Source organism: Molothrus ater, chromosome 2, assembly GCF_012460135.2.
Source record: "Molothrus ater isolate BHLD 08-10-18 breed brown headed cowbird chromosome 2, BPBGC_Mater_1.1, whole genome shotgun sequence".
Taxonomy (NCBI): domain Eukaryota; kingdom Metazoa; phylum Chordata; class Aves; order Passeriformes; family Icteridae; genus Molothrus; species Molothrus ater.
Window position 1 is genome coordinate 66,389,041 of NC_050479.2, and position 25,542 is coordinate 66,414,582.

A 25,542-nucleotide genomic window follows, 5' to 3' on the forward strand; every position below is an offset into this window, starting at 1 on the left:
AATAGCAGCTCTTAAAGTTATTTAATTTTGAATGATCCCAGATCATTGTCTTTTAGACTGGCTGAAGACTTTTCAAGGTCAAGTTTTTGAAGAATTTTAGGCTAATTCTGGTTTGGTACAGTAGAACTGGAGGTGCCTGGACCTGTCCAGAAGGGTAGGATGTTGGGATGATTTCAGTTTTGTATTTAGGTTTCTAAAGTCTGAGCTCAGTTTTAAGTATTTAAGTCCTTTCTCTGGGGGAAGATGAGAAGACTGTCAGCTACATTTAGATGCCTTCTCCATTTACTGGCTGTTTAGTTCCTCTCAGAGAGTCTCAAACTTTCATTCTTTTTCCTCTGTGTATGCTGATTTAGTTGTCTGTGCATCCCTGACATAATCTGGGATGACTGTGGAATATTATACTTTGATCCAATTTTACCTGAAGTCATGTTGCCACAAGAGTCACAATTATTCCATTAAAACACTGCTAATTAAAACAGCCTGCTCTGTCAGACACAAAACTTTCACTGCCTGTGTATTACCTTAGGTTTTTTTAGCAATATTTAGGATTGATATATGTGATCCTTTTGTTTTTGTTTGTCTTTTACCTGATGAACTTTACCAACCTTATGGTAACTAAGAATGGCCAAATTAGCATAACCAGAGATATTATTAAAGACTTTCTCTAGACCTTATGTTTTAAATAATTTGGAAATAAAATTATTTCCTGCTTAGCATCTTAAAATAATACTTACTATTTATGCATGCACTGATGGTATTAGACGATTAGGCTGAAATCTCTAAGATTACCATGATAGATTGAGGGTTGAATATCCTATAAATTAATCAGAATTTTACTTTCAGCAATAATGTAGATAAATCTTTAATTAAAAGCAATGGAATTAGTTCTACCTGCGGCAGCTCTTTGTCCTGGGGTGGTTGAGTGGAAGGACCATCAGTGTAGACAATGTAAGGAGTAGCAGTTACAGCAAGAGCTTTGCCTTACACCCCTAAGCTGGAATGGACTGTGAGAGAGGATGGCATCCATATCCTCACCCAGAAAAATGCCCAAAGGATCAGATCTGGGTTGTAACAGGAGCTGTGGAACCCAGCAGACACTGCTCGACAACCTCACATGGCCAGTGCGACACGAAAAATAATATCTAGAAGGTGAAAACACTATTCCTATGCAGTGAAAATTTGAGGCATTTCTTGTGTCACTAAAGTCTTCCCACTTCATTTCTCCTCCTTAAATGACCTGAGGTTTCCCCTGGTGTTTCCTGTTGATGTCCCTCACATATCCCTTAGGGACTTGGGACACACACTGGCTGATTACCTACCTGAGGATGAGCTTACGTCCATCCCTCCCTCCCTCTCCTCATAAAATCGTGCCTGAGCTACTGTGATATTCCAGCCCTCTTCTGACTGACAAGACCCACTTGGCAAAAATGTATTATTTGGGGCTTTACTTCAAAAGTGCCAAGAGTTGGTGAAGAATTTTACACTCTAAATTCTTTTGGGAAGCATCTCCTTCTTAAAAGTAATGTTTGTAAAAATTGTATCTCAACCCTAGCCTCTCTAACTCGTTTTAAAAATGCTGGTAAACAAAACTACCACATATGCTGTTCTTAGGTCATTAAAAAACAAAACAAAAAAAAAAAACCAAAACAAAACAAAGCAGTTTGTGCATTTAAATTCATAAAACATTCCAGCTGTCTCTCCAAATGAAAAAGACAGTCCTGAAATCTTCAGCCTAGAGCATGTGAATACCACTGAGATTCAGTTGAGGTTATTGTTAACATACATATTCTAAATTATTTAAATTGCTTCTGCTAAAGGTTAGCAGTCAGAAAAGAATATCAATTCTGTTTAACTTGTTTAAACCAAAGACCAGCGAAAATTCAGATCCTACATTTCAGAATTATTTAAATTCAGCTTCTGGGCAACAAAGGAGAAAAATTATAGGAAGAGTTATCTCAAATATATATCTTTCTATACATCATCTATACATGATGATGGAGAATATTTGGAGATGGATAGAGTTGTTTCACAGGCAGGATTTGACCTGCCACATGGATGGTTCATTTATAATTTATAAACCCAAAAGACAGGGCTTTAGGTTTAATATGGTAACCAATACAGGCAAATCAAATCAGCAAAAGAGCTCTTTAAACATGCCCTTACTCATACCTGAAATAATATGTCTGAAAGAAAAATAAAAGATATAAGTCTAACATGCCATGCTTCAGCTGAAGGCCTTTCTTTGACATAATTAAAGCATTCATAGGATATCAGTAAGTGAAATAAGATAACATTCCAATACTGAATGTGTTCCCTTTAAAATGAGACCTCTTTCCAGAGGAAAAAGATGTAGAAGTAACTTTAAGAATGTTTTATCCAATGACCAGCGTGTAATTATATCTGCTCTATGTAAAGAGACTTAACTCCTGGTCTGCAGTTTAAAACGATTAATTTCTTGGAGAAGTCATTTATAAGAAAACAAATGAGGAAAAAAGTCTGTAACAGTGAATGATTTTACCAGATTCAAAAATCCAGTTGTGCAGTTAGAGTATTGTTTTTCTTTAAACACAGACTTGATGAAGAGAAATACAAGACAAATAATCTAGCAAAAACTTTTCTTTTGCCCATTATTTTAAGTCTGTTCAAAGGAAATATCAATGACAAACATATGAGAAATTAACACTGAGAAATTTTACAATAACAATGCAGAACAGACAGAAATATTCAACTAATATTTCTTCATAATATGGTCCCATTCCAGTCAGGAATACCATATGTTTTTGCCTAAAATAATATGGAAATAATTTTAAGTACATGAGTAATTTAAAAAGAAATTATTACTAGTCTGCCTGAACAATTAATGTTGCTATTCAAGAAATTCTAGTATGTTAAGGATGTAGAACATAGATAAAGCCAAGGACAGCACAAAAAATATGACCTTGATTTTATAATTCTATATGTGCTGGAATCACTAGCAGGTAAAACAAATGGAGTCCTGGTATTTGATGTAATCAATACCAAAAATGATTGTGTGATTAGTGACAATGATCATGTCAAACTGGGAAGCTTTCTGGGTGAAATTGTTGGATATGATTGATGAAGATGACTGCACTGACATACGTGTCTCTAAAGTGACAGACATCCTGCAGTATATCAACCTAATTAAGTGACTGGCATTGTACAAAATCAGTGCAACACACAATAATTAATTGTGAAACGGCTAAATTGTGGATCTACAAATGCAAGTATGGACAGCTAACCACCATCCCTTGGGTAATGCCGGAGGAATTTGTAGGGTTCTGCTGTTTCTCAGAAGTGGGTTTTTCCCGACGTGAGGCTGGTGCCAGACTCCCAGCCCAGCCCGGGCCGGCGCACGGCTCTGCAGTGCCCAGCTGGCTGGTGCCGCTCCAGTTGCTCAGATCCCTGCTGGGAGCTGGCACCGGCTGTTTGCTGAGCTGGGCATATGCAGCAGCCTTAGCACCAGTTCCCTTGGCCTGGTGTGGCATCCTGAGAGCTGAGTGCCTCTCTGATGAGAAGTGGAGTGGGCTGTAAACACACCCTTGACACCGCTGCCGTGGGGGATTGAGCCCCGCATTTCAGAAAATGCTGTCCTCTGCTGCTGCATAAATTTATGAGGCTCTGAAGAAATATTTAACAACATTAATGGTAAAATTTTCAGATGACATGAAATGCATAAAGCACTAAATAATGCAAAGAAGAAACAGTTTTTCTGTAGGGAAATTGACATCCTTTAGTGAGCCAGGATCATTTGAACGTGCTTTTTGAGACAGCTGAATGCAAGGTCATTCAGCATGAACAAAGAATGTAGGTCACGTTTAGAAGACTGGAGACTGTGTCCTGGAAAGCAGTGACTCTGAAAAGGAATTAGGGGTCACAGTGGTTAGCCAACTAAAGAGAAGCTCCCAGAACAGTGTTCCAAAGCATTCAGTACAGCCTTCAAGATACAGGAGTGTTGGGTGGTGACATAACTGTATCTGATTCTACTTTGACAAAGGTGCTCAAAAATGACAAATGTTCAGAAAAGTTGAACCTGTTGGAAGACTCTTAGATCTGAAAAACTTGGTCAATGGAGATGAGAAATCTAAGTTACTTTATCCAAAGTGAAATGACTGTACTGTGGTTTATAAAGATGCATTTACAGGGGTCTTAGAAATACACTATATTTCAAAGTCTGTCCAACAAGGAAAGACAATTTTCTATTAACAGTATACTTTGTTAACAGGATTATTCTATAGCTGTTGAAATGTTTTATTCAAGTTTTTTTTTCTATTTGGAATAGCATTTTTTTAATTCAAATGGAGAACAAACACAAGAAAAAAGGTAAAGCATATTTTAAAGTGCTTTAAAAAAAAGCATGGTAAAAATGCTTGACAAACAGACTAGACTATTGTGTTGTGTCTTTATGTTAGACACAAAACTTCAAATGAACAAAACAACATATTTTAAAAGATACTTTCCTACTGGGTTTATACTCCTGCCTTAATTTATACTGTAGTCTTTTCTTTTGACCTTTTTTTGATATAGTCAGAGTGAAGGCCTTGAACATCTGTGAAATATTTTGAACACTTAGGCTAGATGTTAATAATACATGCCAGAGAGATGTAAACACCAATGGGAGAAATAAATTATGTACGTGAATACAGGGCACTATAGCTGAAGTAATGAGTTGAAACATAAGAAACTTCCATTAACCTGATCATCAGAAAAAAATAAATTCTTTATCATTGGAGGAATTCAACTTTAAAGGGATGTTTCCTTTGGGGAGCAGAAGCCCCAAGACATTTAAATGAGACATTTACAATGAACTGAACAAAATACCACTGAAGAATGTTAAAGAACACTCCTTTTTCAGGACCACAATGGTATTTTCCATCTCTAATCTGTGTGATTGTCTGCTTTTTCTTATCATTTAAGATTGTCATGAATATTTTATTTGATTGTTGACCTACAAAAGAAGTGGTTTAAAGAATAAAGTTTTGTTGTAAGACAGAATTCTTTTAATATTAGTTTCCATTCTCCTCCCGCGTACACCAAAGTCTGCCAATATCACTGGTATCTGTTTTGTCTAAGCACAGACCAGGACATTTTCAAACGCAACAGACTAAAAGCTGGTGAAATATTCAATGTGGATGTGCTCATTTTTTAGGAACTGGCACCTGAAAAACAAGTCTTTATGGTAAAGTGACTCTGCACCTCATTGTCCATAGGGGAAGAGTTAAGTGCCTTAGAACAAGATCCACAAAAACTAAGCTAGGTGGTAAGAGTGTGCTGAGGACACAATTGGACATTGAATTCTGACTCTTTTTGATGTTCAGGTATTTTAATACTATTACTCATTTGAGCAGAGGTTCTTTCTGAAGGTTTTAGGTGCTCATTTCTCTTTCAAATCTAGGGGAAATCTGTAGCCAGAAGTCTCCTGTTTGTTCTGTTCTTTAGTGATTAAAAAACTCCTCCAGGATGATGAAGACAAGGCTACAATTAATTTTTCTCCTTTAGGGAATCTCCTGTCTCCTGAGAACATACATGTGGACTTCTCTGGGGGAAAAGAAAAGAAAGGGAGTGCTCCATCCCCTTCTTTTGAGCCTCTTACATTTTTTGTAGATGGAAGGCTTGGTTTGCCTTCAGAGAGATTAAACAGGAGCCTCTATTCTGATTAAAGGTCTGTCAAAGGGAGCAGGGCACCCTGGGCTTAAGTCCCTGCTCCACTGATTGTCTCTGGATTTATGGATATAAAACACATAAATTGTCCGTAATACAGACACACAAAGCCATCTTTTGTCCTTCCCAAATGAGTGCCATAACCATGAGGTTACAGACTAATTCCCTCTCTCTGATCTAATGCATTTTTAATTCTTTCAGAGTGGAGCAGCTCCAACAGAAGGGACACACTATGTTTTCTTCTCTTCCATGTCCCCCTGGACCATAGGCTGTTTACCTGACAAGCAGAAGAGGACTGAAGTCTTTGCTGCACAAAGGGAAGCAAACCATCTCCTTCATCTCGAGAAGGATCTCATCACTGAAATTTTTACACTAAAGTGAAGAATAACAAGCCTATGAGGAGAAAGCATCAAGTATGGCTGAAGTTGTGTGTGGAGGTTGACTTGGCAAACATCCTCCAAGACCTGATGGGCTCAGGGGTTGGGTGACTCAGTCAGATGAAACCTGAGATGCCTTTAGCCAAATACTTGTTCTGAGAAATTTTATCCTAAAAATTGTAACATCTATGGAAGTTAGTCACCTCCAAGGTCAGCTGTAACTAAGTGAGTAGTATGAATCAGCATAGCTCCTGCTTTTAATACCTAAATTCCACATGAATCCCACCTTCAGCACCCAAGTCATGTCATGGGGCTTTGGGAACTCGGTGGGATTTCAGTACCTCGCGCCCAGGCGAACCTCCTGGACGTGCCAACATACCCATTTGCTAAAATTACTTCCCAAGGCGTTTTTCGGACTCGGGCCAGATGCCCCCCTCGGCAGGCACAGCTCTGCCCCGGGCACAGGCAGCTCTGATCGGGCACGTCTCCCGGGTCGTGGCTGCCCGGGGCGGAGGGAGGCGCCGGGCGGGCCGGGATGTGGCCCGGGGAGGTCCCGCCGGGATGGTGCCCGATGGTCCCGGCAGGGCTCGGCTGGCACCCGACGCGCTGCCCGGAGCGGCTCCGGCGGCGGCATTCCCGCAGCGCCCATGGAAGAGCGGGCCCGCAACGGGAGGGAGAGAGGGGGAGACAGCGGCGGCGGCGCCGCCCTCTGGAGAGCGCCTGGGAGAGGCTGGTGTGAAGAGCCGCATTTCAATGAGGGCCGGGCTAATGCAAATCACTGCAACCGGCAGCAGCAGAAGAAAGGCGAAGCAGCTGCAGCCCGGGCTCCCCAGCAGCGCGCTACAGCCAGGGGAGGCGTAACAAAGGCAGCAGAGCCGCTTTCTGCGGCAACTACTGCGCCTACAGCCGGGTGGTCGCGGGGGGAGGGCGGGAGCCGCCGCTCTTTGGCCCCTTCCCATTCCGAGCCGCCGCCTTCCCTCCGCGCCCGGCCGGCAGGTCTGAGTGAGGAGGTGCCCGCCAGGCTGAGGAGAGCAGGTAAGCACCGGAGCCGGGGCCGGGGCCGGGGCCGTGCCTGCCCTGTCCTGCCCTGCCCTGTCCTGTCCTGCGCGGGGGCTGCGGCGTGCGGGGCCGCCGGGGCGCGGTCGCGGAGCGGAGCGATGCACCTGTGCCCATTGTGTGGGGCGGCGGCCTCTGCCGGGCTCTGCGGGCGGCTCCGCGGGTGCGGAGCGAGTGCCGGGCTGCGGGAGCGGGTCCGGCCCCGGGGAGCGGGCGCGGCGCTGCCCCTGGGTGCCCCGAGGCTCGGGCATCCCGCGGGGGGCTGAGGTGCCCGGTGCCAGCTCCGGAGGAATGGGCGTGTGTCGCACACGGTTCCCCTACCCCCGCAGAATAAACCCCATCTTTTCGTGAGCCGGCTGCCGCATGCATCCGTGTTCCCCCACCAGACCCGCCGCCCTCCCCCGGTGGCTACTGGTCATCCGGCTGCTTAGTCGCCGTATGATCTGCGCTGGGTCCCAGTCACATCGCGGCGTAGTGTGGTGGTTGTTTTTTTTTTATCAGCATGCGTTGTTTTTTCATGGAAATGCTCATCCACACCTGTATTATAAATAATTCTTTAACAGATGTTAGGATGTTAGGGTGTGAAGTGTTGGCGTGGTGGTTTTTCAGGGGCGTGTCTGCTCGTTTTTGCGTATCTGCCTGTATAAGATTATATATTTATACACATAAATGGAAACATCAGATCAAATTGTTTAGGATTTCTTTGTCTGCTCTGACCTTGTGGTTTAGACACGCTTTTCTCTACATACCAGGACTGTGGAGCTAAAGGGGAGGTCTATTTCTGCTTTAAGGATGTATTTGGGAATTACAGATAGTATTAATAAAAGCATAAACGTGTGGAAGAAAAGACAGTGACTCACACTTCTTCTTGCCCCTCATCCAAAATTAATAAAGCTGAAAGAGAATATCTTCGTCTAAACTTTTTTTTTTTTTTTTTTTGAAGGGGTGTATTAGAGATGGTTTAAGCAAAGATAATAGCAGACCTAAGAAAATCCATTTTTCTTGGCACGGGAATTGCTTCAGAGATACAGTTTCTGAATTGTGCATTCTGGGATTGTTTAAATCTGAATAACAGGTTCTCACTGGAAATGGATGGGAATTGAAATAACTGACAAAATTTTTTTAACATGGAAGCAGTGATGGTGTGTTCTCAATCCTAAAATGTGGCCACAAAGCTGTATTTTGCATTTAACCTATAGAGTGAAATGCCACAGCAAATGTTCTTGTTCATTTCACTGAAATGGGATGTAGTGTGCATGGGAAAAGCAGAGATTAGTCTTTTTTTTTACATATATAAGAAACCCATACACTGTACTATGTGTAGGTACTTCTGAAGGATTTACAAATATAAATCCTGCATTTATACATAAGCATATGATCCTGTGTCAGTGTAACAAAGTCAGTTGTGAGCTGTAACCAAAGTAGGGTAAATAATTTCCACTAGGGCCCCACATTTGCCTTAGGGTTCCTGTGCTGGTCCAGCACATGGACTGCTCTGAGAAGTTGCTGAGCACATCACCTACAGCTTTGCAGCATGAGGGTCCAGCTGTATAATCATTGGTTTAATACAAACTTCTGCAAGTCAAAGAGCATCTGTAAGTTTTCCTCTATTTCCTCCCACTGTGCTACAGCTGGTTTGAATGCATCTTTTTTTTTCTTAATGGTCACATCATTATGAGTGGTTGAAACAAAGCTAGTGCTTGCTGTTTTTTTGTCTTTTTATTGGAAATCAATGAGAGAGGCCACTTCTAAATTAGGTCTATGTATCTGTGCTATAAATAAATTTTCAGTGCTTTACCATTCTGCAGACAACTGCAAATCTAGGTGGCTCCTAAATTAAAATGAATATGTTTAGAACCTAATGATTTTTTGATTATTCTATTTTTTTGTATTTTTGTGTCTTCTGTTTGCAAAGATTAATGTGCACTTTGTATTATTTAGTCTTGTGTTGGTTGTCAAAAAGTAACAGAAGTATTTGCCTCCTAGATTTTATTTCAGAACATGTCAACTTCTGTTTATGTAAACTGTATTGAACAACTGGGATTGTTTTGGTCAAGGCTGAGGGGTGTTTCTCACAGTCAAACATGGGAGACATGGATTGCTTATTTGCTCAGTGGCACTGATTTTATCACCCCTTTGGTGATGGCAAACGAAGCTGTTGGCCTTAATCAATTTGAATATTAGGCTTAGGATATTAATAATACATCTTGCAAGACATAGAGCCTTGAAGTAGCTTGCTCGTTGAAAAACACTGTCTCCTAATATATTTTTTCTTTAATTTTGTGCCATTTGAGCCCTTCTGTTGGTTCAGAGTATGTAAAAGCATTGGTGCAAAGACAACTGAAATAATGTATTACAAAGCTTAGGCTATGAGGAAACCAATGGTTGGAATATGCAGGTAGTTTTTAACATTGGATTGACCCACTATGTGTGATAGTCCTGATTCTCATTGCCAACCTGACAGATCTATTCCTCTGAAAATTTCTTAATTACTTAGTTGTTGGCAACTGGCAGCCCTTCTGAAACAACATCTCTTGAGATCGCAGTTGGAACCAAGAGTTTAGTGGGGGCGAACAGTTGAGAAGGTAGATGAGACTCAAATAGCCCCTGAATATAACATGAGAAAAAGTAGAAAGCTGATGCATTTATTCCTTTTTTCCAGTAGGTCAACTTGGTCACCTCATTTTCCGAGATACTGAACTTGAACAAACACTTCTCAGTGTTTGCTTATCGTTAGCATTTGGGTTCATGAGTGACATTATTAGGACATCTAACTTAAATGTAATTCTTAAGGTGTGGCAAGAGGCTTATGTGTGAAATGACCACGTGACTGTAGCATGGTTTTATTCAATTTTTTTTCTCAACCTAGGAAATAGTCCTCTGTAAGAGCATTGTATAGAACAGGAAGTCTTAAATTCAGCTCCCTTAAAACTTCTAAGTTTCTTAAGCTTTTTCTCTCCTCTTGTGCATTCCTTAGGTTGAACTTCCAAGATGTCCCTTGGGAGAGATATGGAGCTGGAGCATTTTGATGAGCGTGATAAAGCTCAGCGATATGGCAGAGGGTCCCGGGTGAATGGTTTGCCCAGCCCTACCCACAGTGCCCACTGCAGCTTTTACCGAACCCGCACTCTACAGACCCTGAGCTCTGAGAAGAAAGCCAAGAAAGTTCGTTTCTACCGTAATGGAGACCGGTACTTCAAAGGGATTGTATATGCCATCTCCCCTGACCGCTTCAGGTCCTTTGAAGCTCTCCTGGCTGACCTGACCCGAACTCTGTCCGACAATGTGAACCTGCCCCAGGGAGTGAGAACAATCTACACAATTGATGGCTCCAAGAAGATTTCCTCCTTGGACCAGCTAGTAGAAGGTGAGCAGTAAGATCTGGAGGTGTAAAGTTAGGTTTCAGTCGGCCTTTGTCTAATCTTTTAAGTCTTTCAAAAAGAGGTGATGGTATTCTTATTGATAAAGGAAGGATTTTCAATGGTCTGACTAGAATTGTGGATATCTTAAATGACGCCTTGAAATATTGTTGCCTTGCTACTTCTTTCCTTCTTGTTGAATGTGTCTAACCTTTTCCTTTCAACTTAGTGTTGATAGTCCTGTATCCTGAAGATTGCATCTAATCTTTCTTTTCATAAAGATGCAAGGTCAAACCAGTGAGAGTTTAGTCTGTTAAACTTCAAAAGTTATGTGGTGCTAATGAAACTTATGTGAAATTCAGTTCAGATGTTTTTGGTTTTTTAAGTCTCTGGAGCCTAGTGAAGAGCTCTACCTCTTCTCTACAGGTAAATATGTCTTAAGTAAAATACTAGCCTCTCATTGCATGGCATAAATGTTGGCCACCTGTTAAAAGAGTAATATTGTAGCCTTGATTCAGCTGGGGTAGATTGTAAACTTTTTTCCTCTGTAGCATGTCCCTTTTCCCCAGTCATAGAATTGGTAAGGTTGAAAATGACCTCTTACATAATTGAGTCCAACCATTAACCCAGAACTGCTAAGGCCACCACTAAATTATGTCCCTAAGTGTCACATCTGCATATCTTAGAAGCCTGCAGGGATGGCCTGTTCCAGTGCTTGACAGCCCTTTCCATGAAGAAATTTTTCCTCATACCCAATCTAATCCTGCTCTGGCTCTACTTGAGGCCTTTCCTCTTGTCTTATTGCTTGTTATTTATGAGGAGAGAAAACACCCACCTTGCTACAACCTGCTTTCAGGAAGCTGTAGAGATCTTAGGTTGTCTGTTAAATAAGGCTCATGTACCTGCAGTATAAACCATCACCAGTGGTTTAGTCAGAGCCAACAATTCTTGGTCCCTGTCAAATGTCAGACATGCCAATCATTAATAAGCCCATTGAGAACAAATTTATCATTCCTTCAGTGATAGTTCTATTGCCAAAAGAAGCTGTCAGCATTAATCAATTTGAATATTAAATTAAAAAAATTAAAAGTACTTTTCTCAAGTATTAAGAATAGCTAAAGTAGCTTTTCTAACATGAAATGCTTCTGGACTGCAGTGGGTTTCTAGTGTAAAACATCAGAATGTACAGAGTATGAAGGCATTGACTATCACATGGCTATAAATGAGAGTGTTTTTTACCCATGAAGTTCAAATGCAGGTACTTGATTGTGTTCCAAGAAAATAAAGGTGGAACAATTCATTCATTTTTGCTTCCATCCTACCCGTGGTCCCAGTGTTGCCATGGTCAAACCAGTAAAGAATGGATAGATAGCCACCAGACAGCCAATTTAGAATTGTAACAGAGATTGTAATTTCTATGTGATTTTCATTTTTAGCACCGGGTGAGAGAACTTACAGTACCAGGATGTAATGAGAGGATCAGAAAAAGGCTAATATGAGAGAAGAATAAAAGGGTAATGGCAAATGTGGCTCCTGAAAGAGGAGTGCAGCTTTGCATAGCAGGTGTTCAGCCACCATTGGGTTGTCTCCTTTTTGTGTCACAGCAGAGGAAAGCTTTTTAAGTACTGAGAACCTGATATTCTTGATAATCTTCCTTGTGTAAAAAGGAAAGTAGGGGGCAACACGAAGATGCTTCAGAAAGAAAATTGAAGGGGCAGGATTGTCTGTCTAAGTTACAGGTTTGGGGGTTAGGGCCAGAGGTGCAGTGAAATGGAAAGGAAACTGGTCTGAGGAGCAATGTTATCAATTTCAGGGCACAGTTAAAACTATATTTGTCAGGACAGTATTTAATTGCCAGAGAAAATCAATTTCTGGGAGGAAAGACCAATATTAATCAACGTCTGTTTAAAAGCAGTCTTTGTGCATTTGCTTATTTGATTGGTATGCTCAACAAGAAGCAAGTTTCATTGATGTTAATGTTGATTTGCCCAGTCCTTTTGCAGCCAGTCAGAACCAGTTTTGAAAATAAAGAATTGAATTCAAAAATAAATCCAGCAACCTGTGAGATTGGTTTATTTTGGCATCCTAGTGAAGAATAATACCAGCTATTAATCAGTCAGTCAAAATGAATGACAGTGCAAGGACCTAGGTTTATTTTAAATAAGGCATTTGGGATTTCTTTTTGTCTTGTGGGACTTTATTCCATACCCTTCCAATGAATACATCTTCCCTTCCTGGTATAGTTCAAGGAGGACAGTCTTGTTTTCTTGTCCCATTAGGACTGTGGGATTTACAGAAGTCAGTCTTTGTCTGGAAGAAGAGTTACATCCTTATTCTATCTGAAAAGGGGCTTCTGTTTATTTGTATAAAACTGCAGGGTGGGTTGTTTCATTCACAGAACTTCACAGTGGAGCAAGGGTTCATATATTATTAGCTCAATGATGGTTTTTGCATAAGCCTCTTCCACTCTTTACTCTACAAATTTATTAGAGTTTGGCTCGTGTGGTACAGCATTAATTAGCTTGAAGCTGTGCTTTGTGTTTAAATAGCTGGAAAATCACTTGATTTTTGCCTCTTGCCAAATAACATTTGTGCTCCAACTACTGAAATATGAAGTATTGCTTTCTTCATGGTGAGACTATTCCCTTCCTGTGTGAATTCACTAATTAATTTATTGAGACTGTTATGAATTTATGTGATTGGAGGAACATTGATTTGGTGATTCCAATGTAAAGCAAATGTATAAAGCCTTGATTTTTAGAATTGGTTTTTGCCTTTATGCCTGAGGAAGTGAGGAAGTTCCTGTACTTTACCTTCTCATGTGGTACATAAAGACAGAGAGGCTCATGAGGGAAATGAGACAGCAGCCACTGTCTTTCATCCCAGAGCTAAATACACAGAACTGCATGAAATACAGTCCCAAAGGAAAAAGATTGTGAAAGAGCTGTTTTGCTTCAGTTATATTTAGTTTCATTCTGCATACAGTTCAGAGCTGGCATGGCAGTGTGCTGGTGATGTAGATTATTTTGAGATGCATGGACACATTTTCTCTTTATTTGAAAGTAATGACATCCCTGGATGTGGAGGTTTTGTGGGTTTTTGGTTTGATTGATTTTTTTTTTTTTTTGTATTTGCCCCCCCCCCCCCCCCATCTTTTTGTTTGGGTTTTTTTATTTTCTTTGTTTTTCTTAAGACTTACGTGTGTGAGATTGGTTGGAATTTGATAACAAGAGGCATGTACTGTTGTAAAAAGTTTCACATGGTCTGTAACTTCTGTCACCCTACATGAAGGAAATAATGCAATGGATTCAAGTTCCTTCTTTTTGTCAGCCCTGCTGTTTGGACCCTCTCACGTTTAAAGAATGTATTCTGAATGTGACGTGACTTTATTTCCTAGGCATGACATGCAATCAAAGCACGTAGAAACAATAAAGATGAAGTTGCTCTTGAAAGCTAAATTTTTCAGCTGTAAAGGAAGTTTCAGGAAAGAATTTTGCTTTTCCAAAACTGTATCAACCTTAGAGCAATCAACCTTAAAGGTGGAGAGATCTTACCCCCAAAATAAAAATGAACATTGCAAGGTAACTCTGAAACAAATATTTACAGTTTTTACTTCTGGGGTCCTACTATGTGGAACAAAGACCACAGTATCAATCTGTAGCCAGAATTGCATCTCTTTCTCATTAATTTTATTATAATATTACCTCAGAGTTTTGGGTATGAATCAGAATTGATTGTTTTAAATTTCTACGATACCTACCACAAAGGTAACCCTGCAGCTGAGAGCTTGCAGTCAAAAACCAGCCGAAAGCCCCTGACCACAAGGCTGAGAACGTACTGGGAAACAATTTTATCACATGTCAATATTGGGTGCACTGCCAAATGATTCTAAAGACTTCTGTCTGTGTCTGCATGTTTTGTGTAGGCATAATGGCAAAAACAGTTTTAAAGAATAATCTCAAAAAGAAAAATTAATGCCTCTCAGGGGTTGCCTTAGAGCCACAAACCTTGTTGAAACCTTTTGAAAGGATGCAGATGTGCCAGCTTTAAAATCCAGTAATAGCTGTAGCCAGCTAATAACTCTTGGGAGATGTGAACCTTGCTGCAGGGCAGAGGAAATGCTGGGTCACATGAGGACTTGGGAAGGCTCTGGAGGCAGGCAGTTTGTGCTCAGAGCAGCAGAGAAGCTGCCTGCCAGTGCAGGGTTCAAAAGGCAGTGTCTCCTTGCTGAAGTGATCGGCTGCAAGAGTTCCTGACCTGTTTTGTATATTGGTCTTGCTACTCCTACTGTCACCTCATTTCTCATATCTCAGCTTCTCCCTCTCCTTCCCAGTATTCCTGCTGCCTTCTTGACTCTGCCAGCCACACGGGTGTTGTTGGTGAGGAGCCCAGCCAGGTCAGACTGTAGGAATTGATTGACGTGGTCTCTGATGCTCTCCAGAGCTAATGGCTTCTTTCTTCTAGATCCTGCCTACCTCAGCAGCTGGGAATCGATGGGCTGGAAAGATTCATATGCATGTGTAATGTGCTATCAAAATAATAATAGTAAAATATCTGTTTAAATGTTTGTAGAGCTGAATCTATGTGGACATTTGTTTGTAGGATTAAATTTACACTGGATATTTACCATGGACTTGATCCAGGGCTATCAAATTTAGGGAAACTTGGACTGAATCCTGTGGCAGAAATGGCTGCAATCCTTATATTGTTTAATAAACAAACAGCTGAATGATCCTGTTGCATAAAATAGTAGAGGGTTGTTCTGGCACTATTTATTTGATTATTTGTTCACCCATTAGCCTGTAGATCATCTTCTGTCTTGCTTAACAGCTTCTTGGAAGTCCATGTGATATCTTATTCTAGGTGCTTTATTTTTTGGTGGGCTTTTTTTTAAGTGTGTACAGTGTCTATCTTACTTGTAACAAGATTTCAGAAATTTGAGGGGACAGAGGAAGTATTTTTGATGAGGGGAAATAACCCCAACTTTTTAGTCTGAACTGAGAAGAAAGTAAGTTTGTGAAAGAAGTCCTTTCCAAGGTCAGAGGAGTTCTGATTTGAAGTTTCTGGTGCATCTGATTGCTGGGTGAACATGTGTAGGTCAGATTTATTTCCTGTAGATGCTCCTTCTCTTTTGCACTGTTGCATTTTTTTCAGACCCTGCAGGAAGACAAGGCAGCAGCAGTGCGGTTAAAGTAGGTTATTGTTCTATTAACTAACACATTTGGGAACTATCAAGTATCAGTAATTTATTTCATTCAGGTCATCTTCCTTTTGCAATCTGCTCTGAGTAGTGAGGGGCAGTCAGAATTTTTTGTCCTTTCTCCTGAGAGATTGATATTCTGCCTTTTGTATGTATAAAACCAAAGGGTAGAAGTGAAGAAAGGCACGTATGCTTAGGCATGGAGTGCGGGGTGTGCTAAGCCCTTCCCCATCCTCTTAACATATCTCTTGTCCTATCTGTTGGGGAAATGGACCCCAGTAAATCACTGCTAATTAATAAATTGACTTTACATTCCTACTGCATACTGTAGTCCAAGGAAATCAACACTATTTTCCATAAATTGGCAAATCCTGACCTCCACAAAGAGGGGTTGTGTTCCCTCTGTTTGTGAGATTCAAACTGGTTCTCTCTTCCTTCTCCAAGATTTCCACCTAAGATAACTGGCTTCCTCATGAACCCGTTTTAGGCTAAGTCACTTTAAGCACAGAAAAGCAACACAAAAAAATGGCTTTTAAGAGATGATGCTTTGGTCATTCTTATAGGGAGAATATCAGTAAGCTGAAGTAAACAAACTGCTAATACCAATGTGGAAAGCAGGGAGACACTTGCATCAGGAAAGCTCCAGTACTTACATGCAGTGATTCAATGTCTCCTTAGCAACCACTTTGTACACACAGATATTATTTCTACCAATATTTAGTAAGTGAAGCAAGCCTTGAAATTCTGTCATGACCCATAAGAACTATCCTCCAGTGTTGCATGTCTCTGATAGGTCAGTTGCACTGAATTTTGACAGATGTGCAACTGCAGTTAGTAGTTTTGTTGTTTTTGGTTTTTTTTGGTTTTGTTTTTTTTGGTTTTTTTTTCTTTTTTAATTTTGTTTGTTTTGGGTTTTTTTTTTTTAAGCATAAACTATGTTTTGGGATCTGCTCTTCTACGTGATTAGCTTTATGAATAATTTCTCAATGTTAAGATTTATTTTATTGTTACACATGGCATTTCCCAGAAGTGTTGAGCAGTTATACAAACTAAATTGTAGGGTTACTGACCAACAAGTTTGAAACTGACCAACAAGTGCTGTGCATCTTTTTGCAAGGTTCCAGTGGTATGTGTTTCATTTGCACTGTTGGTGTGAAGAGGCTCTCAGGAAAGAGATACTTTCTAAGGTGTAGTAATCACTTTTTTTCCTAGATGCCAGATCTCCCAAAGCAACTGGGTGTTCCCCTTTTCTTTTCCTAATGGCTATTGATACTGTAATCAAGAGTCAAAATTCCATTAGGGACAGATGACTGCGCTGTGAAACCCTTGCTCTCCTCTCCTGGGGAGCTGCAATCAAATTGTCACTGTTAAATAGGCATTGTTGTCTGTGCCCTTTGCTTAATCCAGTTTCTTCAAAGAATCCTTCTCAACACTTGTTCTGTTAGGAATATAGTGTCTGGAGGTTGTTACTTTCTTCTTCCAGCTGCCAGTTACTCAAAGCCGATGATGAAGAAGCAATAGCTAAAGCAGGGAGATGGATTTACTGGACTTTTAAGTCATGCCCCTTGTGAAATCTTTTTACAGTCTTCTCTCCTGGAGGTACTGGTGAAAAAAAAGGGAATGAAAATCTAGGTGAAGACCTTTTGTCCTTTTGAGATTCCTCTGCGTACAAACACCAGAGGTACTAAAGATTTTTATTCTTACAGGCCTCACCCTTAGGACCAGGATGCATGAAAATTTCAGTCCCTAACTAACATCTAAAATAGTTTTAAATAACATTATGGGAGAAGTGTCTGTATTTCTATATAAAATAGTTCTTACTAAAGATATGTCATCTTAGAAGGCCTTGGATGCTCTACCTCCGAGGTGTTCTGTAGAAAAATACGAGCCTCTTGAAGGGAAAAAATTATCTTGGTGTAAATATTTTAGTGATATGGTACCATTGGAAATGAGGAGAGGGCAAAAGTGCTTATGTTCAAACAGTCCCAAACATTCAGTGATTCTATTGGTCCTTTTTAAATGATCATTCATATAAATTTAGTTTTGTAATGAAGAGCTGATGTGCAGTTAAATGCTACAAGGAATCCATCTGACCTTTAAATGTAGCTGATATTAAAAATCATGTGGAACGCTGTCCTTTCAAGAAGGGAAACCAAAGGAGTTCTTAATAAATTAAATGTAAATCTTCTGAGTACACTGTGTATCGACATTTATTTATGAGCCTACCCTTTGAGAAGTGAGTTTTAATTTGAAGACTTGATTTTAAATAAATGTTATTTTCTGCAACTGAAGTGAGCAATTCCCCTAATAGGGCTGAACCTGAAAATCCAGATTTATATCCCCCCTGCAAAAAAAAAAAAAAATAGGAGGTTGCTGGTGGATTTTACTGCTTACAGCAAACACAAGTGTAGACAAGAATAAATTTTGCTTAAACATTTTGAAGAAACTTGTGCAAATTATTTTATAGAGCAGGTATTTATTGTATTGAGAGCAGTCTTACTTACAGTAGGGTTTCTTTTTTTCCCTTAAAACTTGCTAATTTTGTGGATGTGGTGGGTGCATTCTGACCTGGCACTATTACTGAGTAGCTAATACTAGAACAATTGGACAGGGACATGGATAAAAGAGAATCTGCACTGTTTGACCAATCATTACTGTAGCTGAGCCCTTCTAGTCTGATGTTGCCATATACATATCTGTCTATCTGTGCAATGGCTAAAAGGAAGATCCTTCCTTTATCCAAGCCTCATGTCCCAGTGTTCCTGCCTCCATTTTTAAATGTGGTGACTGTGTATCTTGCCTGCATTCCTTGTGTGCTGTAATATCTCTGGAATTGGGTTGGGTGCCTTGAAACCCAAAAATTTCTGTTCAGAAATAAATTTGTAATACTTTTCTTTTAATGATTGAACTGTGAGTCCTCTTTCCTTAGAGGTAGGGGTCATTAGGCATATTTTTGTTTCTTACCTGTTTTCTTGGCATAGGAGGTGCATCGCTGAGTTTTTTTCTGGTTTTGTAACGCTGGGTTAAATTTCTGACATGAAGGCCTCTGTGCTATTGAACCCAGAAGAACTAAAACATCTCAGATGTCTCTGTGGTATTGTTCAGGATAGGAGCTTGCATTATTTGTGATCTAACTGTAGGTTGCCAGAATGTGTGGTCTTGCTGGATCTAGTATTGGTCTCTTTGAGTTTTTTAGTTTTTGTTTGGCTTGTTTGTTTGTTTTTCCTCAGACAGAGGATGAACTAGATCAGCTTGATGTTGCAAAATTAGTCGTGTCTTTGGTATGTTCAATCAGATCACTGAGCTGATCCAACTCATCCATTGCTACTGCCAGCACAGTCACAGAGTCAAGCTCAAGGGAGAGTTTGGGAGCACCCAAGCAGCTGCCCCTTGCACAGCAGCCTTCAGCTGGACTACTGGATTCTGGTGCTAATCTACATGGTGCTGGGTTTTCTGGCTGATTTCTAGTTCCCCAGAAGTCGTGTGAGTGTGGTATTTGCAAAAATATTTTACTGTAGATAATGCTCCAACAGGAAGAGGAACTAATAGCCACTATTTTTCTTTTAAGTATGGCAAATTTGTTGTGATGAGAAGCCTTTAATTGCTACTCTTTGTCTTCATTTTCCCACATATATATTTAGTCAGTAAATAATACAGGGAGGTTTTTTGTCTATACATATCCTGGGTTTGTGATGCCTAAAGATGAAAAAAAAATAATCAAATGTTAACAAATTTCCATGACACTTTCATCCACCTTCTTATAAAACATTATTTGTAGCCTATATTTTTTGGTAATTTTCATAGTATTTCCTCTGAAATATTTGGGGCCTGATGTTTTCTTAGGAGTGGACCAGTTAAGCATGAAGGCTGAAGGAATACTGTGATAATGTGCTGGGCCTGTGCTGCTGGTGAAATACAAACATTGTTTACTGTGTTTACTGACAGCAGTGGTCCCCACTGCAAATAGTGTTTTCTGATAAGAAAACTGCTGCTTTCAAGGATTTTTGTAACAGCATTTCTTGAACAGTTAGCTGAAGAGTGATCTTTAAAAGATCACTCATTTTGTAGTCAGTAGCATCTGAGAAGGGAAGAGATCAATATTTATGCACTGTAGACAAAGAATGATAAGAATAATATTTAATAACTTGAGAATGATTTGATTTTGTATTTTTCTGCATTTTTCTTTTTCTTCTTCTCTCTCCAATCTGACTTGCTGGACTTTTGCTTTTGTTTCCACAGGGGAAAGTTACGTATGTGGTTCCATAGAACCCTTCAAGAAACTGGAGTACACAAAGAATGTAAACCCAAACTGGTCAGTGAATGTTAAGACAACTTCTACTTCTCGTTCAGTGCCATCTCTTGCCACTGCTAAAGGAGGTGCTCCAGATACAAAAGAGAATAAGGATTTCATTAGGCCTAAACTGGTCACTATCATCAGGAGTGGAGTGAAGCCACGGAAGGCAGTCCGGATCCTGCTCAACAAGAAGACAGCACATTCCTTTGAACAGGTTCTTACTGATATAACCGATGCCATCAAGCTGGATTCAGGGGTGGTTAAACGCTTGTACACACTAGATGGAAAACAGGTAAGAATTTTCACGATGACCATTCTCAGCATGAAGAAAATATAATTTTCCAGACGGAAAAGAATAGTACATTAGCAGAAAAGAGTCCCATTTGCTCTAGAACGTACAGCCAGACCTTCTACTGCTTATAGTGCACTTAAGATCTGTGAGCAGCTCAGGAACACCATGAAACATTACTTGGCCTTGGTGAAGGTCTTGCCATTTATGATAAATAATAGCTCTAAATCTGTTCTGCTGAAAGTGTGATGTGGTTTTGGCTCCACGTGCCGGAAATGTAGGATGAAGGATGTCACTTAAGCTCATTCTGTTAACTTGTTTCAGCTTTTTCTTACAGCAGTTTTATGAGTCATTGTGCTTGGCTTTCCGTAAACTCTAAGAACAAACAGTGAGGATGCGTTTCACCATGATAAATGCAGACCTACTGCTCTCCAGAGTGACTAAATGATGAATCTTATTGCACCTAAAATGGACAATGAAGAAGGTGCAAGCTTAGAAAATGAATGAGCTTTTTTCCTTATTGCAGGAATACAGGTAGGATTATGTGTGGGGCTCACATTTATTGAGGAGTCTCTTGTGGGTTTCATGTTATTTCTTCTGTGAAATACCTTCAAGCAGCGTCTCTTTTTTTGCTGACTTATTAAATTGCAGCAGAGTGAGATTTTTGAGAGGCTTCTTATTGAGCTTGGGGATAGAGGGACACAAAAAAAATATTACAGAATAATCCTACTTCTTTTTTGTCTTTCACTTTATTTGTAATTTTTCTATGGACATGTTTTAATTATAGCAAAATGGGAGAAGCTCTTAACCTGCTGAAGGGCAAGGCTAATTTCAGCGTGACCTGAATTGATTTAGAGCAATGGTGACTCTAGAGAAATAAGGCAGATATTTGCATTTACATCTGTAACTTATTAAACTGAAGAAGTCTCCCTGAGAAGCTAGAAGCTGCTAGAGACCGTGATATTTCTGCTGTAATACAGCTGTGTTTTTACAGATTCTAGGTTCAATGATGCACAGATAAACAGCAAACAGTGTTGCTGTCGTGAGATGCTGCCAAATCTGCCTGATACAGGTGAATCAATGCTCAGCAAGATCTGGTGATGTTCTAACACTTCTGCAGTTACTGGGGGTGCTGTGCAGGCATAGCTCCAGAAGCAGCTACAGCAGTACTCTCTGGTCTCAGAGGGGGCCATTCAAAGGACAAGCTGCTTATTCAGAGCACTGGTTCAAATCAGGGCCAAGTTTGGCTTGACCAGAAGTCCCTTCTATCTGCTGTTTTGTATCAGTAACCTCTGACATAGTTATTGGTGACTGTGTACGTGCCTGTAATGATCTCCTTACTGTGACTTTATTGGGAACTTTGACCTGGAGGAAAATGTGGATGTGAAATTCTTTTTGTCTTCAGCAAAGTTGAAGTGTGTGTTGGAGGAAACTCTCAACTCCTGTTCTTTCTTGTCTCATGCTCCAGGGAGCACTAAGACTAGTAAATTTGAGGAAGGAGTTGACATTTTAAAGATACAGAGGTCAGTGGTGGTCTCTGCATGACATTGACAGATCTTGAATTGTTATTCCAGTTCCTGCAAACCCTCTCACTAAAAAGAAAATGCAATATGCTTTGTATTTTATATGTAAATAAACTTGTGGTTTAGCTCTGAGTAAGTGCAGCCTGGAAGGATGCCCATGTGGTCTCCTGGATAATGTGTTCTGCTTTTATCTTTTTGTATTTAAAACTCCCCTGTAATGATCGTGCTTAGAACAAACCATAAGAGACCCCTTTACACCTGTTTTGGAACTCTAATTCCTGAAATTACCTAGTATTATCCTACTACTGGGGCAAAAGGGGTGACCAGATTTCTTGGCCCTTATGTTGGCATAGTTCAGTTGAATCCTTTGTCAACTCATGAGCTTTGACTTGAGCTTAACTCAGTGGTGTTTTTGTTGCCTACCTTGTAGCCTGAAACCCTCGTGTCCAGAAGCTCTCCCAAGACACCACCATCTCCACACTCCTTCCCCTTTTGGATATACACATGGAATTGTGTAGCTCACTGTCTAAGCCCCCTGGAAAGGTCAGGGTTTAGAGGAAGGGGTGTGTGTGTCCTGCAGGTGTAACAGAGATTTTGCTTTCTCCATGTACAGCGCAGCTTTGCTGGCAGGAAGGGAAATGAATGACTCTGTGCTCAGCAGGAGGAGCCTGTTGCTCAGCCCTGAGTGGGGAAGTCATTGATTTCCTGTGCTGCCAGGCAATTGCTGCTCCATTTTTCTTTGCCAAAAGCCTGATCTCCCAGATGGCGCTGGGGACACGATGATAGGTTTTTTTTATTGCTAAATTCAAGCTGTGAATTATTACTGGGAGGAAATCCATGGTAAATCCAACATTTTTCCAGTACTATTTGTAGTTGGAAACTTCTACTGTGACTCCTGCTGGAGTTCTGAAGATTCTGGAAAAGCCTGTGTTGAGGGGCTAAATCTAACAAATCTGTGATTAAATCTTTCATCACTAACTTAAAAAGCAATAAAATCTTAAAGCTCTGAGTCAAGAAAAGTAATTTACTGTAAGGATAAGAGAATAAAGCTCTCCTGGGTTCATTCTTTGGGACTATAACTTGGAGACAAGCTATTTTGTACTGTTCTCTCTTCTGATTTTTTTATGAGGCCAACACTGGAATTGCCCTTCTGAAGCAATAATGAGTCCCCTGTATTGTTAATGAAGGTGGGCAGTGTGGTATGTGTATTGTTGTTGGATTCTATAATTAGATGCCTCAGGCTAATAAAAGAAAGCAGCAGGAGTCAGAGACTTGGCATCCAAGTTAGGTGGTTGTCCCATACTGACACTACACATGGAAAAATAATACTCCTAGATACTTAAATACTCGTCCTCAAATAGCCTTGTTAGTTGTGATGTTTTGATGTGTATCTCTAAAATATATTAATAAACATTTTGTTCAGTTAAGAGGAATTTAGGTGATGGCCTATAAAATTTGGTGACAATGCAAAGAGTTTGTCATGATGAAAGAGGTAGTACTTAGACAGTCAGAACCTCAGGAAAGTTTAACTGCTAGGAAGAAAGCTCTCATTTGACATCCAGTTGATTCCCCATCTCAAAAATTCCTTCCTGGTTTTGGAAAATTTAGTAAGTTTTGGTGCACATGATGCTTTGTCAATGTTCCTTAGAAGTCCAGGACTTGATTAAGTAGGTGTGTTGCATTAGCCATTTCAACTTTTTAATTGTGGAATAGCAAAAGAAATGTGTTGGGGGGAAACCAAACCAAAAAGAAGAAAGTAAACTAAACCTAAAAAAACACAAGAAAGCAATCCTCAAAAAAAATTAAACCCCAACAAATTTAACCATTCTGTCTCATTGGGTCATTGGCAGTTAGAAAACTTGATGTTTTCCAGTATTGGGTGGCTATTGACTTAGGATTTCGTGCATTGCTTTAGTTTTATTAAATAATTAAAAAAAGTTTCTCCTTACTAAAAACAGGGTAACTAGTGGCTTATTTGCATTTCCTTATAGCCCATCAGAATTTGTATTTTGACTTCAAGGTCTCAGAAGCCTTAAAATACCATTTCATTTGTGCTAAAAAGGGCACAATATGCAACTGCAATCTGATTATAAAGCACACCAATGGCCTGCATTTAGCATACTTTTGCAGTTTAATTATTAATGACTCCTCAGAGCTGGATGGGTTTCACACTGTGTCTGGAATAGTTTGTATATACTTTTATAAATACACTTAATTTCCACTGGTACAATGGTCTTTTTACTCTAGAGAAAGAGATAGAATTACTTCCCTGTACCACAGTGATGCATTAGAAGATGGTGGGACTCTGAGAAGTGTTCAACAGTCTTATAAGCACAGTCCAAATTCAAAAGTTTTCCAGGGGGAAATCTTGAGGCGTTTTCCTTGCCAACTTTGCTATGTAAGGAAAATGAAAATAGAATGAGTAGGTGTAATGGCTGCCTGTAGGAATACAGATAATGAGGGCATGCTTACTTACTCAATTTTTTAGATTAACCTGATGTTTAAGTTCATGAAGAGATATTGTCAGCGTTGGCCCTTAATATTATCACATACTTGGGCGGAGAAGAAACACTTTCTCATGACTGATATGTGTCTTGCTTCTCTGTAGCTGCACTGTTCCAGTTTGATTTCTAACCTTTCCTTAACAGAAGGTGGCATTTTTAGTTTGATGTGCATTAAAAAATGGCCTTCTAAAAGGCAGTGTGTGGACACAGTGCAGACACTGAGGGCGCAAGCTGTGTGTGGAGATAGAGCCCAGTCGCTTTGTTGCAAGCTATTCTCTGGTTTCTGTTTGCTTGGTGCACTTCTAGAATAACACCAATGACTGAAATGGGTGAAAACTAATCAAGGTCACATTCAACAGTGATATTGTGAAACAGTGCCATTTTTAGAAATATTATGATGTGTATATTTGTGCAGGGTATTTACAGTTTGCGTGTTTTGACAAAGACTAAAGGTTGGGCAACTGTGCTTTGTTACCTTGTGCATCCTCCGTGTGCTTTTGGCAGAACAAACATCTGGTTTATAATAGGATGCACTTATTTGAACAGGTGGTTTGCTTAGCTTAACAAGATGCAATCATGCAAATTATTTTTCAGTATATGCATTATGCTGTTGATTTGACTTCAGACAGATAAATGGTCAGTGCCAGAGATACCAGAATAAAAGTCACTATCTAGTTGGGGTTTTTTCCCTCATACACAAATCAAATTACCTTTACAGGTATGAAATATAGCCACAGTTACTTAAAGACGTATACCTTACAGGAAGTACAGTGTGAGGCATAGGATGTCCCTCAACAGCCTTGTTTTAAGCCATTAAAGTAGCTATTAAAGAATTGTGACTGCAAGGAAAGGGAACATCACCATACTGGAAAGCTTAAAGCTTCTTCATTGAGTGTAATATGCTTTTGTTTTTTTGTGGAAGCCCACTATAAACTGACTATGTTATGATGCAAAAAAATCTGTCTCCTGTGGACTTCTCATTCTGAGGACACGTGATACCGTAGTTTTTATAAAGGAATACCATTATTCTAAAAAAATACTCTCTTAAGGAAGCAAAAGCAGCTGTTTGCACCTACACCTAAAATGAGCATGTGATTTTTATGGTTTTGTTCTTAACCACTGAAAAACATTTGAATAATAACATCTGTGTTGTACAGTAAATTTTTGGCCAAAGGTATTTTTTTTAGGATATATTAAACATCTCAAATGTCTTTCTCTAGACCTGGATTGTCCTTGGTACAGAAACATCTACGTAAATGAA

At 39.9% G+C, this 25,542-nt stretch overlaps 1 protein-coding gene across 4 annotated transcripts in view; it reads left to right on the plus strand.

Moving 5' to 3' along the window:
* Positions 1 to 6,907: 6,907 nt before the first annotated feature.
* The window catches only part of DCLK1 (doublecortin like kinase 1), a 235,429-nt gene continuing 216,794 nt past the window's right edge, over positions 6,908 to 25,542 (plus strand). Inside the window, exons 1-3 of one of the 4 annotated variants that reach the window (XM_036396137.2) lie at positions 6,908 to 7,091; positions 10,090 to 10,479; positions 19,911 to 20,257. In XM_036396137.2, coding sequence (XP_036252030.1) covers positions 10,104 to 10,479; positions 19,911 to 20,257 — 723 coding nt within the window. In that variant the 5' untranslated portion in view covers positions 6,908 to 7,091; positions 10,090 to 10,103. The remainder of the gene's footprint in view (positions 7,092 to 10,089; positions 10,480 to 19,910; positions 20,258 to 25,542) is intronic. The other 3 variants (XM_036395978.2, XM_036395891.2, XM_036395815.2) reach the window with 3 other exon arrangements.